At 47.0% G+C, this 19,082-nt stretch overlaps 1 protein-coding gene across 3 annotated transcripts in view; it reads left to right on the top strand.

The window, feature by feature from the left end:
* LOC139560234 (far upstream element-binding protein 1-like) overlaps positions 1 to 17,387 on the top strand; it is a 35,306-nt gene extending 17,919 nt beyond the window's left edge. For 2 of the 3 annotated variants that reach the window (XM_071376814.1, XM_071376816.1), the window contains exons 8-16: positions 3,046 to 3,183; positions 4,566 to 4,668; positions 6,973 to 7,224; positions 8,407 to 8,567; positions 10,720 to 10,868; positions 11,654 to 11,730; positions 11,999 to 12,124; positions 13,268 to 13,321; positions 14,893 to 15,092. In XM_071376814.1, the coding sequence (XP_071232915.1) occupies positions 3,046 to 3,183; positions 4,566 to 4,668; positions 6,973 to 7,224; positions 8,407 to 8,567; positions 10,720 to 10,868; positions 11,654 to 11,730; positions 11,999 to 12,124; positions 13,268 to 13,321; positions 14,893 to 15,077 (1,245 nt within the window). In that variant the 3' untranslated portion in view covers positions 15,078 to 15,092. Of the gene's footprint in view, positions 1 to 3,045; positions 3,184 to 4,565; positions 4,669 to 6,972; positions 7,225 to 8,406; positions 8,568 to 10,719; positions 10,869 to 11,653; positions 11,731 to 11,998; positions 12,125 to 13,267; positions 13,322 to 14,892; positions 15,093 to 16,974 lie in introns of those variants that run through there. The other variant, XM_071376815.1, reaches the window with a different exon arrangement.
* The last annotated feature ends 1,695 nt before the right edge of the window (positions 17,388 to 19,082 follow it).

Below are 19,082 nucleotides of genomic sequence, written 5' to 3'. Positions count from 1 at the left end.
TAGTGGTGCAGAGAGGACTGGTGTTACCTACAGCTGGAATGTTAGTGGTGCAGAGAGGACTGGTGTTTCCTACAGCTGGAATGTTAGTGGTGCAGAGAGGACTGGTGTTTCCTACAGCTGGAATGTTAGTGGTGCAGAGAGGACTGGTGTTTCCTACAGCTGGAATGTTAGTGGTGCAGAGAGGACTGGTGTTTCCTACAGCTGGAATGTTAGTGGTGCAGAGAGGACTGGTGTTTCCTACAGCTGGAATGTTAGTGGTGCAGAGAGGACTGGTGTTTCCTACAGCTGGAATGTTAGTGGTGCAGAGAGGACTGGTGTTTCCTACAGCTGGAATGTTAGTGGTGCAGAGAGGACTGGTGTTTCCTACAGCTGGAATGTTAGTGGTGCAGAGAGGACTGGTGTTTCCTACAGCTGGAATGTTAGTGGTGCAGAGAGGACTGGTGTTACCTACAGCTGGAATGGTAGTGGTGCAGAGAGGACTGGTGTTATCTACAGCTGGAATGTTAGTGGTGCAGAGAGGACTGGTGTTACCTACAGCTGGAATGGTAGTGGTGCAGAGAGGACTGGTGTTTCCTACAGCTGGAATGTTAGTGGTGCAGAGAGGACTGGTGTTTCCTACAGCTGGAATGGTAGTGGTGCAGAGAGGACTGGTGTTACCTACAGCTGGAATGTTAGTGGTGCAGAGAGGACTGGTGTTACCTACAGCTGGAATGTTAGTGGTGCAGAGAGGACTGGTGTTACCTACAGCTGGAATGGTAGTGGTGCAGAGAGGACTTGTGTTACCTACAGCTGGAATGTTAGTGGTGCAGAGAGGACTTGTGTTACCTACAGCTGGAATGTTAGTGGTGCAGAGAGGACTGGTGTTTCCTACAGCTGGAATGTTAGTGGTGCAGAGAGGACTGGTGTTACCTACAGCTGGAATGTTAGTGGTGCAGAGAGGACTGGTGTTACCTACAGCTGGAATGGTAGTGGTGCAGAGAGGACTTGTGTTACCTACAGCTGGAATGTTAGTGGTGCAGAGAGGACTGGTGTTACCTACAGCTGGAATGTTAGTGGTGCAGAGAGGACTGGTGTTACCTACAGCTGGACTGTTAGTGGTGCAGAGAGGACTGGTGTTATCTACAGCTGGAATGTTAGTGGTGCAGAGAGGACCAGTTTGTTAGGAGCCTGGCATGTGGCTGTATGGCTGCTTTTACACAGGCAGCTCAATTCTAATCTTTTGCCACTAATTAGGAAAACATGTGTTGGGCTGCCAATGATACCTGACTGGTGCTGTCACCTGAACAAGGTGCCTGTAAACTGTCATGTTGACTGGTCTCGTCTCTGGTGCTGTCACCTGAACAAGGTGCCTGTAAACTGTCATGTTGACTGGTCTCGTCTCTGGTGCTGTCACCTGAACAAGGTGCCTGTAAACTGTCATGTTGACTGGTCTCGTCTCTGGTGCTGTCACCTGAACAAGGTTCCTGTAAACTGTCATGTTGACTGGTCTCGTCTCTGGTGCTGTCACCTGAACAAGGTTCCTGTAAACTGTCATGTTGACTGGTCTCGTCTCTGGTGCTGTCACCTGGACAAGGTGCCTGTAAACTGTCATGTTGACTGGTCTCGTCTCTGGTGCTGTCACCTGAACAAGGTTCCTGTAAACTGTCATGTTGACTGGTCTCGTCTCTGGTGCTGTCACCTGAACAAGGTGCCTGTAAACTGTCATGTTGACTGGTCTCGTCTCTGGTGCTGTCACCTGAACAAGGTGCCTGTAAACTGTCATGTTGACTGGTCTCGTCTCTGGTGCTGTCACCTGAACAAGGTGCCTGTAAACTGTCATGTTGACTGGTCTCGTCTCTGGTGCTGTCACCTGAACAAGGTGCCTGTAAACTGTCATGTTGACTGGTCTCGTCTCTGGTGCTGTCACCTGAACAAGGTGCCTGTAAACTGTCATGTTGACTGGTCTCGTCTCTGGTGCTGTCACCTGAACAAGGTGCCTGTAAACTGTCATGTTGACTGGTCTCGTCTCTGGTGCTGTCACCTGAACAAGGTGCCTGTAAACTGTCATGTTGACTGGTCTCGTCTCTGGTGCTGTCACCTGAACAAGGTGCCTGTAAACTGTCATGTTGACTGGTCTCGTCTCTGGTGCTGTCACCTGAACAAGGTGCCTGTAAACTGTCATGTTGACTGGTCTCGTCTCTGGTGCTGTCACCTGAACAAGGTGCCTGTAAACTGTCATGTTGACTGGTCTCGTCTCTGGTGCTGTCACCTGAACAAGGTGCCTGTAAACTGTCATGTTGACTGGTCTCGTCTCTGGTGCTGTCACCTGAACAAGGTGCCTGTAAACTGTCATGTTGACTGGTCTCGTCTCTGGTGCTGTCACCTGAACAAGGTGCCTGTAAACTGTCATGTTGACTGGTCTCGTCTCTGGTGCTGTCACCTGAACAAGGTGCCTGTAAACTGTCATGTTGACTGGTCTCGTCTCTGGTGCTGTCACCTGAACAAGGTGCCTGTAAACTGTCATGTTGACTGGTCTCGTCTCTGGTGCTGTCACCTGAACAAGGTGCCTGTAAACTGTCATGTTGACTGGTCTCGTCTCTGGTGCTGTCACCTGAACAAGGTGCCTGTAAACTGTCATGTTGACTGGTCTCGTCTCTGGTGCTGTCACCTGAACAAGGTGCCTGTAAACTGTCATGTTGACTGGTCTCGTCTCTGGTGCTGTCACCTGAACAAGGTGCCTGTAAACTGTCATGTTGACTGGTCTCGTCTCTGGTGCTGTCACCTGAACAAGGTGCCTGTAAACTGTCATGTTGACTGGTCTCGTCTCTGGTGCTGTCACCTGAACAAGGTGCCTGTAAACTGTCATGTTGACTGGTCTCGTCTCTGGTGCTGTCACCTGAACAAGGTTCCTGTAAACTGTCATGTTGACTGGTCTCGTCTCTGGTGCTGTCACCTGAACAAGGTGCCTGTAAACTGTCATGTTGACTGGTCTCGTCTCTGGTGCTGTCACCTGAACAAGGTGCCTGTAAACTGTCATGTTGACTGGTCTCGTCTCTGGTCCTTCAGCAAGCAAAAGACATGGTGATGGAGCTGATCAGAGAACAGGGCTTCAGGGAGCAGAGAGGAGAGTACGGCTCCAGGATGGGAGGCGGAGGAGGAGGAGGAGGCGGCGGCGGAGGAGGAGGAGGAGGAGAGGGCTTGGATGTAAGTCTACAGTAACACTCACACTGTCTTCACCGCCACACAATGGATTCAGTAGACTCTGACTCAACCAGCAGCACTGCAGATATTAGGCATGCAGCGTCTCGCCGGTTTTCAGTATGAACATCGGTTTGTAAAGATTGGACTTCTGCCGTCTGTGTTGGGAGGAGACTATGTAACGGTATGCTTTGTTTTTAAATGTCTCCGTTTATCTGAAGGCATTGGAGTTGACTTCTAGCCAGGGCCCCAGTTTCCCCGACAGCGATGAAAATTAGACTTCTGACTTAAAAAAAATAAATGTTTAAGCGATGCCTCTTTCCTACAATGGCCGAAGATGTATCCTGTTTTCCCAGAACACCCCACTGAGAGAATGTTCACTAAGTGTGTCGTTGAGGCGTAGTGTTGATTCTGATAGGATGGAAAGAAAGGGAGCGCTGCTCTCAGATCAGTTTTCTACATTCAAATCTGACCTTTAACCTGAGAATTATTTCACACAACTGACAATGGATCAGTTCTCTACATTCAAATCTGACCTTTAACCTGATAATTATTTCACACAACTGACAATGGATCAGTTTTCTACTTTCAAATCTGACCTTTAACCTGATAATTATTTCACACAACTGACAATGGATCAGTTTTCTACATTCAAATCTGACCTTTAACCTGAGAATTATTTCACACAACTGACTATGGATCAGCTGCTAGAGAGAGATTACCAGCTATGGCTGCAAATATCTAGGCGGCTTATTCTAATGCTTACCCAATTAAAATGCTCTAAATCCCTGATTTGGCACATCATTGTGTTCATGTTAGGATACACATCATGAGATATACTGAGACTAATTACAGACGGTAGCCTACAAGTAACAGAGTAGAACTCAATTGAATGAACATGAGATTTATGTCGATATGATTGAAAAGGGAATATATAGCTTACTGTTTGTCTTATTGCAGTCATCTCGTATATTTTATTCGAAGCACGTTTTTTTTAAATGTCGCTTGTTTGTATCAATTGCGAAGGCGTCGGGTACTTTGTTCTGCCGTTATCGCGGGTCACAGACAGAATCCCACGGTTCAGCCGGGTTTCTCGGCCATCTTTTATGTATAAAGTGACACACGAGCTGCAAAAAGCATCTAACGAATCACTTGGCTGTTCTGGACTGGTCTGATGCCGGAGTTAGATTACGAGCGTTTTTAAGTGCGATGTTAACCATGGTTTTGGTCAACTGCTTGGGAGATTTTAATGATGCTCTTACAAAGTTTGAAACGATTAACTTAGCCTTAAGATGCTTTTGGGAAACTGGGCCTTGCTTGGTCTACCTCAGGTTCCTGTCCCCAGGTTTGAGTTGACTACTAACCTGGCCTGTGTCCTCCCTCCTCAGGTTCCTGTCCCCAGGTTTGCGGTAGGAATTGTGATCGGGAGAAACGGAGAGATGATCAAGAAGATCCAGAGCGACACAGGAGTCAGGATCCAGTTCAAACCAGGTGAGGCGTCACTGACAGTAAAATGAAAGTTGGTTCAGTCGCAGGTCTCCAACCCTGTTCCTGGATCGCTACCGTCCAGTATGTTCAGTCCAACCCTGTTCCTGGAGATCTACCGTCCAGTATGTTCAGTCCAACCCTGTTCCTGGATCGCTACCGTCCAGTATGTTCAGTCCAACCCTGTTCCTGGAGATCTACCGTCCTGTATGTTCAGTCCAACCCTGTTCCTGGAGATCTACCGTCCAGTATGTTCAGTCCAACCCTGTTCCTGGATCGCTACCGTCCAGTATGTTCAGTCCAACCCTGTTCCTGGAGATCTACCGTCCTGTATGTTCAGTCCAACCCTGTTCCTGGAGATCTACCGTCCTGTATGTTCAGTCCAACCCTGTTCCTGGATCGCTACCGTCCAGTATGTTCAGTCCAACCCTGTTCCTGGAGATCTACCGTCCTGTATGTTCAGTCCAACCCTGTTCCTGGAGATCTACCGTCCTGTATGTTCAGTCCAACCCTGTTCCTGGATCGCTACCGTCCAGTATGTTCAGTCCAACCTTGTTCCTGGAGATCTACCGTCCTGTATGTTCAGTCCAACCCTGTTCCTGGAGATCTACCGTCCTGTATGTTCAGTCCAACCCTGTTCCTGGAGATCTACCGTCCTGTATGTTCAGTCCAACCCTGTTCCTGGATCGCTACCGTCCAGTATGTTCAGTCCAACCTTGTTCCTGGAGATCTACCGTCCTGTATGTTCAGTCCAACCCTGTTCCTGGAGCTACCGTCCAGTATGTTCAGTCCAACCCTGTTCCTGGATCGCTACCGTCCAGTATGTTCAGTCCAACCCTGTTCCTGGAGATCTACCGTCCTGTATGTTCAGTCCAACCCTGTTCCTGGAGATCTACCGTCCTGTATGTTCAGTCCAACCCTGTTCCTGGAGATCTACCGTCCTGTATGTTCAGTCCAACCCTGTTCCTGGATCGCTACCGTCCAGTATGTTCAGTCCAACCCTGTTCCTGGAGATCTACCGTCCTGTATGTTCAGTCCAACCCTGTTCCTGGAGATCTACCGTCCTGTATGTTCAGTCCAACCCTGTTCCTGGATCGCTACCGTCCAGTATGTTCAGTCCAACCCTGTTCCTGGAGATCTACCGTCCTGTATGTTCAGTCCAACCCTGTTCCTGGAGATCTACCGTCCAGTATGTTCAGTCCAACCCTGTTCCTGGATCGCTACCGTCCTGTATGTTCAGTCCAACCCTGTTCCTGGAGATCTACCGTCCTGTAGGTTTTTAGCTCCAATCCCAGTTGTAACTTATCTGATTGTTTGTCAACCTGCTAGTTATTAGAATCAGGTGTGCTAGTTTAGGGTAGGAATTAAAGATAGACTTCTCCTTAATACAAACGCTGTGTCAGATTTTTAAAAAACTTTATGGAAAAAGCATAATCTGAGTGAAGCGCTCAGAGCCCAAACCAGTCAGAGAAATATCCACCATGTTGGAGTCAACAGAAGTTGGAAATAACATGATAAATATTCACTTACCTTTGATGATCTTCATCAGAATGCACTCCCAGGAATCCCAGTTCCACAATAAATGACTGATTTGTTACATAAAGTACATTTATGTCCAAATAGCCACTAGTTGTTCGCGTGTTCAGCCCAGTAATCCATCTTCATGAGCACTACGTCCAGACACAAACTCGAAAAGTTCCGTTACAGGTCATGGAAACATATCAAACAATGTATGGAATCAGTCTTTAGGATGTTTTTAACATAAATCATCAATAATGTTCCAACCGGAGAATTCCATTGTCTGTAGCAAAGCACTGGAACGAGAGCTAACTCTGTCGGGAACGCGCGTCACGAGCATGAGACACTCTGCCAGACCCATGACTCATTCAGCTCCCATTCCCCCCTCCTTTATAGCAGAAGCCTGAAACAAGTTTCTAAAGACGGTTGACATCTAGTGGAAGCCTTAGGAAGTGCAACTTAACCGCATAGACACTGTGTATTCGGTAGGCCAAGCTTTGAAAAACTACAAACCTCAGATTTCCCACTTCCTGGTTGGATTTTTCTCAGGTTTTTGCCTGCCATATGAGTTCTGTTATACTCAGACATCATTCAAACAGTTTTAGAAACTTCAGTGTTTTTTTTTAATCCAATACTACTAATACTATGCATATATTAGCATCCGGGACAGAGTAGCAGGCAGTTTACTCTGGGCACGCATTTCATGCAAAAGTGAAAATGCTGCCCCCTATCCCAAACAGGTTTTAAGGTCCCTTTCTCTCCCTTCCTTCTCTTCTTCCTTCCCTTCTCCAGATGACGGAACTACCCCGGAGAGGATAGCCCAGATCATAGGTCCTCCAGACCAGTCCCAGCATGCAGCAGAGATCATCACTGACCTTCTGAGGAGTGTCCAGCAGGGGGGGCCGGGCGGTCCTAACGGAGGGGGCAGGGGGAGAGGCAGGGGGGGTAACGGGGGGGGTAACTGGAACATGGGTCCTCCTGGTGGACTGCAGGAGTTCACCTTCACCGTCCCGACCATGAAGACTGGACTCATCATCGGCAAAGGTAGATGAACTTAGATTGAGTTCGAGACACCTATGGGCTTTATAGGACCCTGTTTTACCTTCCTGCTATACCTTCCTGCTATATCTTCCTGCTATACCTTCCTGCTATACCTTCCTGCTTTACCTTCCTGCTTTACCTTCCTGCTTTACCTTCCTGTTTTACCTTCCTGCTATACCTTCCTGCTATACCTTCCTGCTATACCTTCCTGCTATACCTTCCTGCTATACCTTCCTGCTATACCTTCCTGTTTTACCTTCCTGCTATACCTTCCTGCTATACCTTCCTGCTTTACCTTCCTGCTATACCTTCCTGCTTTACCTTCCTGCTATACCTTCCTGCTATACCTTCCTGCTATACCTTCCTGCTATACCTTCCTGCTATACCTTCCTGCTATACCTTCCTGCTTTACCTTCCTGCTTTACCTTCCTGTTTTACCTTCCTGCTATACCTTCCTGCTATACCTTCCTGTTTTTAAAGGTTGGAAGACTTAACAAAACATATCTGATACATTCATGCAGAAGGTAGAGCACACACACACAGCTAAAACACTGTACTGCACAGGCCTCGAACCAGGGTTGTAGTCACTAAACGTAGTCCTTAACTGGAGTACTACAACACTGCCAAAAGCTGATGCAGCCTAGTCCATTAGATGCTTGTGAGGACCGGCGATACACGTTTCACACTAGATTTGACCAACTTGGAGGAAAGATGGTTTGCTAGTTTTTCTTCTTCATACCTGCTTCAGTGACAATATTGTGACTAATATAGTTGTTAATTGTGGGCAGCTGTGCCCCACTCCCAGCTCTCTCTGTAGTAGAGGGTCCTGCCACCACAGCTGCCCCAGAGCAAGGCAGAGGGTTTCTGTCCCGCCACCCAAAGAACCCGTGGTGGGTTCGTTCCCCTTCTCACACCCATCCCATGTCTAGGTCTCCTTCTGGAATGGGAGTTTTCCTGATTTATTATTGTTTTTTGAATCCTCCATTCTTATAAACAAATGGAACTGAAGCTACGTCCCCTAGAAAACATTCAGGTTTTCTTACGTTTCCATGTTGTCCTGATCATTTCTCTGTAGGAGGAGAGTGGTTATAGTAGAGTCCTAACCTTTTCCGTCCTCTGTCCCTCTGTAGTAGGACAGTGGTTATAGTTGAGTCCTAACCTCTTCCGTCCTCTGTCCCTCTGTAGGAGGAGAGACCATCAAGGGCATCAGCCAGCAGTCTGGGGCGCGTATCGAGCTCCAGAGAAACCCTCCGCCCAACTCCGACCCCAACATTAAAATGTTCACCGTCCGAGGATCACACCAACAGATAGACTACGCACGGCAGCTGGTCGAGGAGAAGATCGGGGTGAGTGGTTTTCAGTGTCTGTAGTAGATATCCTACATATCAATGTGAAGCTCAGTCACTGGACGCTGGTGGAGAGGTTTAGGTTAACTAGTAGTAGTGGCTGGTCGGTGAGCACTAGGCCTAGTTTAACTAGTAGTAGTGGCTGATCGGTGAGCACTGAGCCTAGTTTAACTAGTAGTAGTGGCTGGTCGGTGAGCACTAAGCCTAGGTTAACTAGTAGTAGTGGCTGGTCGGTGAGCACTAAGCCTAGGTTAACTAGTAGTAGTGGCTGATCGGTGAGCACTGAGCCTAGTTTAACTAGTAGTAGTGGCTGGTCGGTGAGCACTAAGCCTAGGTTAACTAGTAGTAGTGGCTGGTCGGTGAGCACTAGGCCTAGTTTAACTAGTAGTAGTGGCTGATCGGTGAGCACTGAGCCTAGTTTAACTAGTAGTAGTGGCTGGTCGGTGAGCACTAAGCCTAGGTTAACTAGTAGTAGTGGCTGGTCGGTGAGCACTAAGCCTAGGTTAACTAGTAGTAGTGGCTGATCGGTGAGCACTGAGCCTAGTTTAACTAGTAGTAGTGGCTGATCAGTGAGCACTAAGCCTAGTTTAACTAGTACTAGTGGCTGGTCGGTGAGCACTAAGCCTAGTTTAACTAGTAGTAGTGGCTGGTCGGTGAGCACTAAGCCTAGTTTAACTAGTAGTAGTGGCTGGTCGCTGAGCACTAAGCCTAGTTTAACTAGTAGTAGTGGCTGGTCGGTGAGCACTGAGCCTAGTTTAACTAGTAGTAGTGGCTGGTGGGTGAGCACTAAGCCTAGTTTAACTAGTAGTAGTGGCTGGTCAGTGAGCACTAAGCCTAGTTTAACTAGTAGTAGTGGCTGATCGGTGAGCACTAAGCCTAGTTTAACTAGTAGTAGTGGCTGATCGGTGAGCACTAAGCCTAGTTTAACTAGTAGTAGTGGCTGGTTGGTAAGCTGTGAGCACTAAGCCTAGTTTAACTAGTAGTAGTGGCTGGTCGATAAGCACTAAGCCTAGTTTAACTGTAGTAGTGGCTGGTCGATAAGCACTAAGCCTAGTTTAACTAGTAGTAGTGGCTGGTTGGTAAGCTGTGAGCACTAAGCCTAGTTTAACTAGTAGTAGTGGCTGGTCGATAAGCACTAAGCCTAGTTTAACTAGTAGTAGTGGCTGGTCGGTGAGCACTAAGCCTAGTTTAACTAGTAGTAGTGGCTGGTCGGTGAGCACTAAGCCTAGTTTAACTAGTAGTAGTGGCTGGTCGGTGAGTACTAAGCCTAGTTTAACTAGTAGTAGTGGCTGGTCGGTGAGTACTAAGCCTAGTTTAACTAGTAGTAGTGGCTGGTCGGTGAGCATTAAGCCTAGTTTAACTAGTGGTAGTGGCTGGTCGGTGAGCACTAAGCCTAGTTTAACTAGTGGTAGTGGCTGGTCGGTGAGCACTAAGCCTAGTTTAACTAGTAGTAGTGGCTGGTCGCTGAGCACTAAGCCTAGTTTAACTAGTAGTAGTGGCTGGTCGGTGAGCACTGAGCCTAGTTTAACTAGTAGTAGTGGCTGGTGGGTGAGCACTAAGCCTAGTTTAACTAGTAGTAGTGGCTGGTCAGTGAGCACTAAGCCTAGTTTAACTAGTAGTAGTGGCTGGTCGGTGAGCACTAAGCCTAGTTTAACTAGTAGTAGTGGCTGGTCGGTGAGCACTGAGCACTAAGCCTCTAATCAGCTGTCTAGTTCTAGAGGTTCTAACTGGTATCGGGTCTAGAGGTTCTAACTGGTATCGGGTCTAGAGGTTCTAACTGGTATCGGGTCTAGAGGTTCTAACTGGTATCGGGTCTAGAGGTTCTAACTGGTATCGGGTCTAGAGGTTCTAACTGGTATCGGGTCTAGAGGTTCTAACTGGTATCGGGTCTAGAGGTTCTAACTGGTATCGGGTCTAGAGGTTCTAACTGGTATCGGGTCTAGAGGTTCTAACTGGTATCGGGTCTAGAGGTTCTAACTGGTATCGGGTCTAGAGGTTCTAACTGGTATCGGGTCTAGAGGTTCTAACTGGTATCGGGTCTAGAGGTTCTAACTGGTATCGGGTCTAGAGGTTCTAACTGGTATCGGGTCTAGAGGTTCTAACTGGTATCGGGTCTAGTACGTTGACACCCCTGTCCTGTCCGCCTCTCCAGGGTCCAGTCAGTCCAATGGGTGGTCCTCACGGCCCACCAGGCCCCCACGGAGGTCCCTCTCCCCACGGGCCCCCCGGCCCACCTGGACCTCCTGCTCAGATGGGCCCCTACAACCCCGGCCCTTACAACCAGGGACCCCCAGGACCACAGTAAGAGCCTTTCTCCCGGCGGCTTGCCCCTTTCTCCCGGCGGCTTGCCCTTTTCTCCCGGCGGCTTGCCCCTTTCTCCCGGCGGCTTGCCCTTTTCTCCCGGCGGCTTGCCCCTTTCTCCCGGCGGCTTGCCCCTTTCTCCCGGCGGCTTGCCCCTTTCTCCCGGCGGCTTGCCCCTTTCTCCCGGCGGCTTGCCCCTTTCTCCCGGCGGCTTGCCCTTTTCTCCCGGCGGCTTGCCCCTTTCTCCCGGCGGCTTGCCCTTTTCTCCCGGCGGCTTGCCCTTTTCTCCCGGCGGCTTGCCCTTTTCTCCCGGCGGCTTGCCCCTTTCTCCCGGCGGCTTGCCCCTTTCTCCCGGCGGCTTGCCCCTTACTCCCGGCGGCTTGCCCCTTTCTCCCGGCGGCTTGCCCCTTTCTCCCGGCGGCTTGCCCCTTTCTCCCGGCGGCTTGCCCCTTTCTCCCGGCGGCTTGCCCTTTTCTCCCGGCGGCTTGCCCCTTTCTCCCGGCGGCTTGCCCCTTTCTCCCGGCGGCTTGCCCCTTTCTCCCGGCGGCTTGCCCCTTTCTCCCGGCGGCTTGCCCCTTTCTCCCGGCGGCTTGCCCCTTTCTACTTTTCTACTTACATATCTCGGTTGATCTTAAGTTTAATAAGATAATTTGCACATGATTCATTAACGATAAAATCATAGGGAATTTAAAGGGAAAGCAATATTTTCTTTAAATCTAAATGAGTGAGTTAAACAGTCTGACACAGGCTTGTATGGTGTTGTAATGGTTCTCTTCTTCTCTCAGTGGTCCTCCCGCTCCCTACCAGCCTCAGGGTTGGGGCAACGGATTCCCCCACTGGCAGCAGGGACAGCCGGATCCTGGTAAGATTTTATAGCCTCCATCTGTTATGATGGTGCTGGTTTGAGCACTTTGTACCCATTGGGGTTTTTGTACAGATCTGCTGTGCGAATACATGTACTGGTCAAAATAGACGTTAAACAAATGGTGTATTTCCTAAGGAAATACATTTGCTAGTGTGTTTTAGCCCTTAACTCATTTTCTGTGTTACAAGACCATAAGATAAAGCAGGTTTAACCTGTGTGTAGGTAAGGCAACCCGGGATATATCTAACGTTTGTATTGGTTGTAGGTAAAGCTGCAGCTGATGCCAACGCGGCGGCCTGGGCAGCGTATTACTCCCAGTACCAGCAGCAACCCCAGGCCCCCATGACGCCCACCGGCGGAGCCCCCGGCAACACACAGGCCAATGGGCAAGGTAGCTACCACCTCCTCCAATCTCTACCCCAGCCTGTGGTTTTCTGCTGGGGGGGTGTGTTCACTAGGAACCAAATGGGCAGGGGACCTACCTCCATCTGTCCTTTTGAACCTCGCGTAGTGTCCGTGTCTCAAATCTGTCTGGCCTACTACTTACTTAAACTATATACTGTGTACTAATCATACTACATACTACTTAGAACGTACTGTTGAGTAGGAAGATATGCAGTAAGCAACACATATCAACAATTGGAGGTAGGTCCCTGTCCATTTGGTTCCTGGTGAACACACCCCCCAGCAGAAAAGCTTGTCCCGTATTCTGATGATCAAATGTGGGGAGGGGTGGAAGTTAGTTCTCATCTGATTACGTAGCATCCATCTTGACTGCATCAAACCGAGAGTGCTAGTCAGCCAGGCTAATCGAGACTACCTCTTGTTGATGTAGCCTGTCCTTCTCGTTTAACTTTTTAGTTCTGTCATTTTTAATGCCGTCTTCCATTGACTAGATATCTCCTAATAACTTGGCCACACGGAGACTCTATAACTGTAGCCTCGTGTCGGTTTGATGCTCCACGTACCACTCTCGTGTAACGCAAGACCAGCAGTAGCATAAATGATAACATTTCTCTCTTTCTCCTCGAGAAGTACGATGTAGTCCATCTGCATTGTGGAGTTGTATGTTGTTGTTTTTTGTCGCTTTAACAGAAAACCGGTGACTGTGCTTAAACGTTAAGTGTTTTGCCATTTGTCACCCCTAGTATTAACATAAATGTTTTGCTAAAGTAAGCAGCTTGAGTTGGATCTGTTTAACAGGACTAACCAGAGATCAGTGTATACAGCCACGGTGCTTTGAAAGTCTTCGGTCCGTTTTTCCATTCGTTGCGTGTCTGGTGAATGTGGCGTGATTAGCAGGCCGTGGCGAGCAGCTATGGTTGCGGTCCACTAACTGTTACGTTTATAGCTGTTTTAGACTGCGGTTTGTCTACCCATCAGTCTTGCGTTTCCACAGACAGGACCAGGCTATCCAGGGAACACAGAAGAGCTTTATTTCACGAGTAGACAACCGGCCGTATGGATTTGTTTAGGGCCCAAACCGTTTTCTGTGGGTCAATGAGCTGAACCAGTGTTTTTGTTGTGGTTTCAGGTCAGCAACCACAGGACTACACCAAGGCCTGGGAGGAGTACTACAAGAAACAAGGTGAGAAACTACAAAATATCAGTTGAGTAAGGCCAGCTGTCATTGGTCATGTTGTGGGCAGCTGTGCCCCCACTCCCAGCTCTCTCTGTAGTAGAGGGTCCTGCCACCACAGCTGCCCCAGAGCAAGGCAGAGGGTTTCTGTCCCGCCACCCAAAGAACCAGTGGTGGGTTCGTTCCCCTTCTCACACTCACAAGAACATATAAACGCAACAATTTCAAAAAATTATAGTGTTTCAGTTCATGTAATGAAAGCATTCAATTTAAAATATATAGATTATTCACTCATCTATGGATTTCACATGACGGAGTTCACATATACCTCTGTTGGTCACAGATGCCTTAAAAACAAAGTAGGGGCGTTGATCAGAAAACCAGTCGGTATCTGGTGTGACCACCATTTGTCTCACGCAGCTCGACACATCTCCTTCACATAGAGTTGATCAGGCTGTTGATTGTGGCCTGTGGAATGTTGTCCCACTCCTTGACGATGGCTGTGTGAAGTTGCTCGATATTGGCGGGAACTGGAACACGATGTCGATCCAGAGCATCCCAAACATGCTCAGTGGGTGACATGTCTGAGTAATGCAGGCCATGGAAGAACTGGGACATTCTCAGATTCCAGGAATTGTGTACAGATCCTTGGGACATGGAGCTATGTAATATCATAGTGAAACATGAGGTGATGGATGTGGATCAATGGCACGACAATGGACCTCAGGATCTCGTCACGGTATCTCTGTGCATTCAAATCACTATGGCTGAAATTAAATTGTGTTTGTTGTCCGTAGCTTATGCCTGCCGATACCATAACCCCACCGCCACCATGGGGCACTCTGTTCACAACGTTGACGTCAGCAAACCGCTCACCCAAACGACGCTGTACACTTGGTCTGCGGTTGTGAGGCCGGTTGAACGTACTGCCACGTTCTCTAAAATGACGTTGGGAGGTGGCTTATGGTAGAGAAATTAACATTAAATTCTCTGGCAACAGCTCTATTGGACAGTCCTACAGTCGGCATGCCAATTCCTCGCTCCCTCAACTTGAGACATCTGTGCCGTTGTGTCAACTGCACATTTTATTGTCCCCAGCACAAGGTGCACCTGTGTAATGATTATACTGTTTAATCAGCTTGTTGATATGCCACATCTGTCAGGTGGATGGATTATCTTGGCAAAGGAGAAATGTTCACTAACAGGGATATAGACAAATTTGAGAGAAATCAAACTTTTTTTTTTGCTTATGAATAATGTAGGTGTTTTAATTTCAGCTCATTAAACCAACACTACATGTTGCGTTTTTATATTATTTTGTTTCTGTTCAGTGTTTCACCTCCGATTTCCTCCAGAAGTATTTTAGCTGCATGATCAGCTCAACTATTCGTTAAATGATCTCCTCTGGTCCAATTTGGTTGCCTTGGCTACAGGTTATAATCCCAAAGCTTCGACATCGACTATTAGTCACTTCTTATTGTTTTAATCATTATTGACTATGCTTAGGCGACATTAACCTTGTCATTCGTCCCCTTAAATCATATTTAAATTAGCGTTAATGCTGTCACCGCCTCCCCCAGGTCAAGCGGCCCCCCAGGCAGCAGCAGGTCAGCCAGGTGGTCAACCAGGTGGTCAGCCAGGTGGTCAACCAGACTACAGTGCTGCCTGGGCAGAGTACTACCGCCAGCAGGCTGCGTACTACGGACAGGGAAGCCCACAGGCCATGGGAGCCCAGCCACAAGCACCTCAGGTACACCACCAATAGGACCTATACCGTCCACCTGTACCCCACCCCCCACCCTGGTTCCCTCTCCTCTCACCCCCCTCTCGTTTGACGTCTCAACTATCTATTTCTGTTTACTGTATTGTCCGTTCATTTGTCAGAGCTATTTTTGATGTGACTTTTAACCCTAATTTCCCCTGCTGTGTTTTATAAAGTGTATCTGTGGCCCTAATCCACTTCCTTCCTCTAGGTGTTTTAGGGGAGAGGAGTCGGCCCAGAAGAAACTAATGATACTCTTACCTTCTTTTAAACAGGGTTAATATTATATATACATATACATATACAGTCCAGTCAAATGTTTGGACACACCTACTCATTCAAGGCTTCTTTAAAAAACTTTTTATACATTGTAGGATAATAGTGAAGACTTTAACTATGAAATAACACATATGTAATCATGTAGTAACCAAAAAATATAATTGAGATTCTTTAAATTAGCCACCCTTTGCCTTGATGACAGCTTTGCACATTCTTGGCATTCTATTCTCTCAACCAGCTTCACCTGGAATGCTTTTCCAACAGTCTTGAAGGAGTTCCCACATATGCTGAGCACTTGGCTGCTTTTCCTTCACTCTGCGGTCCAACTCATCCCAAACCATCTCAACTGGGTTGAGGTCAGGTGATTGTGGAGGCCAGGTCATCTGATGCAGCACTCCATCACTCTCCTTCTTGGTCAAATAGCCCTTACACAGCCAGGAGGTGTATTTTGGGTCATTGTCCTGTTGAAAAACAAATGATAGTCCCACTAAGCGCAAACCAGATGGGATGGCGTATCGCTGCAGAATGCTGTGGTAGCCATGCTGGTTAAGTGTGCCTTGAATTCTAAATAAATCACTGACAGTGTCACCAGCAAAGCACCATTACACCTCCTCCTCCATGCTTCACGGTGGGAAACACGCATGCGGAGATCATCCATTCACCTACTCTGGTTCCAACCGCCGTGTCTTTGTGAGACGCAAACATCTCACATTTGGACTCATCAGACCAAAGGACAGATTTCCACCGGTCTAATGTCCATTGCTCGTGTTTCTTGGCCCAAGCAAGTCTCTTCTTCTTATTGGTGTCCTTTAGTAGGGGTTTCTTTGCAGAAATTCGACCATGAAGGCCTGATTCACGCAGTCTCTTCTGAACAGTTGATGTTGAGATGTGTCTGTTACTTGAACTCTGAAGCATTTATTTGGGCTTCAATTTCTGAGGCTGGTAACTCTAATGAACTTGTCCTCTGCAGCAGAGGTAACTCTGGGTCTTCCTTTCCTGTGGCGGTCCTCATGAGAAGCAGTTTCATCATAGCACTTGATGGTTTTTGCGACTGCACTTGAAATGATGGGCTTTACTTTCTCTCTGCTTATTTGAGCTGTTCTTGCCATGATATGGACTTGGTCTTATTTGGTAAAAGACCATCTTCTGTACACCACCCCTAATTTGTCACAACACAACTGATTGGTTCAAACTAATTAAGAAGGAAAGAAATTCCACAAATTAACTTTTAACAAGGCACACCTGTTAATTGAAATGCATTCCAGGTGACTACTTCATGAAGCTGGTTGAGAGAATGCCAAGAGTGTGCAACGCTGTCAAGGCAAAGGGTGGCTACTTGGAAGAATCTCACATATAAGATATATTTTGATTTAACACTTTTTGGGGGGTTTCTACAGGATTCCATGTGTTATTTCATAGTTTTGATGTCTTCACTATTATTCTAAAACGTAGAAAATAGTAAAAATAAAGAATAACCCTTGAATGAGTAGGTGTGTCCAAACTGACTGGTACTGTCTATACAAATATGTGTGTGTATATATACATAGGTATCTGGAGAGAGAAGCTCCGTCCGTGTGTTCTGCTGTTAACATGGCCTGTATGTTCTATGTATTCTGCACAGGGCCAGTAATGTGAAGTGGACATAAAGTAAATGCTACATTGTGGGAAAAAAACAAAAAGGCCCTTTTTTGTTAAATGTGTTGGATGGTGCAGATGACGTCTTGATGAAGATCTTATTTTCCCCCCTCTTGGTTGGTTGGGTTTTTAAAAGTGTTTCACAATAGATGTGATGATGACGGAGACACGACACCAAACACCACCATGATATTTATCTCCTTTTGTTTGTTGATTTTTCTTGTAAATGAACAGTTTTTTTGTTTTTTGTTTTTTTTGTGAGGTAATATGGTAATTCTATTCTTGTGTCATGCTATGTGGTAAGAGCTCCTGTTATTATCTCTGATCGTCTACCATGTGATATCGGCTCCATTTTTAAATAATATGCCTGTGTTTTGCAATAAACTAAAGTGAAGCCTACTGTGTTGGTAAGTTGGGTCGGTAATAGATATGTGACTAAATATGAACTCAACTTAAAAAATCATGTACCTATTTTTCTTTGTTTTGACCGTAATGGCACAATGGAAAATTGAAAAGAAAAAAAAATAACTAAATGCAGGGCCCTCACTTCTCTCTCTACTCTCGCTCTCCTTTGACTGTCAAAATGATTTTTCTGACTGCCTGAAAGTTGTTGTCCTGTCTCTCTCTCCAACGGTCTACACATCTCCTGGTAACAGTACGGTGGTTTATTTAGATGTGAGTTCATTGTTCTGCCTGTCTTTGACTGGGGTGTCCAGTTTCAGTGTTCCCCAAGGTTCTGTTCTAGGACCAATTTTGAATTATTACCTAGTCTTGACTCTTGTTTATATTGTTAGTCTCTTGTTTTTCTACCTCCACTGCGCTGCCTGTTCTCTATGACTAGGCAGATGTCTCCTTTATACCGTAATGTAGTACTGGTAGAGTTGGTGGCTTAACGTTCTGATCTAAATGTCTCATTACCTGCAGTGTTCTGGCATCTCTGTCAAACTCGACTGTCTGACTGTCTGCGTCCCAACTGTTACCCTATTCCAGTTATAGTGTACTGGGCTCCCTGTGAATCTGGTCTAAAGTAGGGCACTATTTCGGGAATAGGGTCACATTTTGGGGGACGCAGCCTGAACTAAGGTAACTAAGGCTGCGTTATACACATGCAGCCCAAATTTTCAGATTATAGTTTCTTCTCACTAACTGGTCTTTTTGACCAATTTTTAGAATCAGCACTGAAAAAAGATCTGATGTGTTTGGTCCAAAGACCAATTTTAGTGGACAAAATATTGGATTTGGGCTGCCTGTGTAAACACAGCGTTTGTGTGCTTTTACTGTTTATATAACGAGAGCTACTTCCCTCAGAAAAAATGTCTCGCTGCAAAAATGTTGCGTTAGTGTATTTTTGTTCTGCTCCCTCTGTCTTCAGGACAGGTAACTGGTCTGTTATGCTGTAATGAGACATGCCCTGCATTCAAACGTTTGTTCTCTCCCACACCCCCCCCCCCTCCCTAAAATGTGTACATTTGCTGGTATTTTCTAAACTCTTTTTGATACTATAAAAAAAATGCTAAAGACATACATATAAATTTGCTCTACCCATTCATTGTTCTGTTTAGTCAACGTAAGAACTTAGGTTGTTTGTAGGGTCGAGGGTTTGGCTGGTCTGAGCGCTGCCAACGGTTGACCTCTATCTCTGTAAGTACAATACTGTGACCTATATAACAAACCCCAGTGACTGAGCACTACTGCTGTGACTATATAACAGTGACTGAGCACTACTGCCGTGACTATATAACAACCCCCAGTGACTGAGCACTACTGCTGTGACTATATAACAACCCCCAGTGACTGAGCACTACTGCTGTGACTATATAACAGTGACTGAGCACTACTGTGACTATATAACAACCCCAGTGACTGAGCACTACTGCTGTGACTATATAACAGTGACTGAGCACTACTGCCGTGACTATATAACAACCCCCAGTGACTGAGCACTACTGCTGTGACTATATAACAACCCCCAGTGACTGAGCACTACTGCTGTGACTATATAACAGTGACTGAGCACTACTGTGACTATATAACAACCCCAGTGACTGAGCACTACTGCCGTGACTATATAACAGTGACTGAGCACTACTGCCG

This window comes from Salvelinus alpinus, chromosome 30 (genome assembly GCF_045679555.1).
Source record: "Salvelinus alpinus chromosome 30, SLU_Salpinus.1, whole genome shotgun sequence".
NCBI classification, from domain to species: Eukaryota; Metazoa; Chordata; class Actinopteri; order Salmoniformes; family Salmonidae; genus Salvelinus; species Salvelinus alpinus.
The sequence above is the reverse complement of the archived record's forward strand: the minus strand, read 5'-3'. Positions and strand labels throughout refer to the sequence as shown.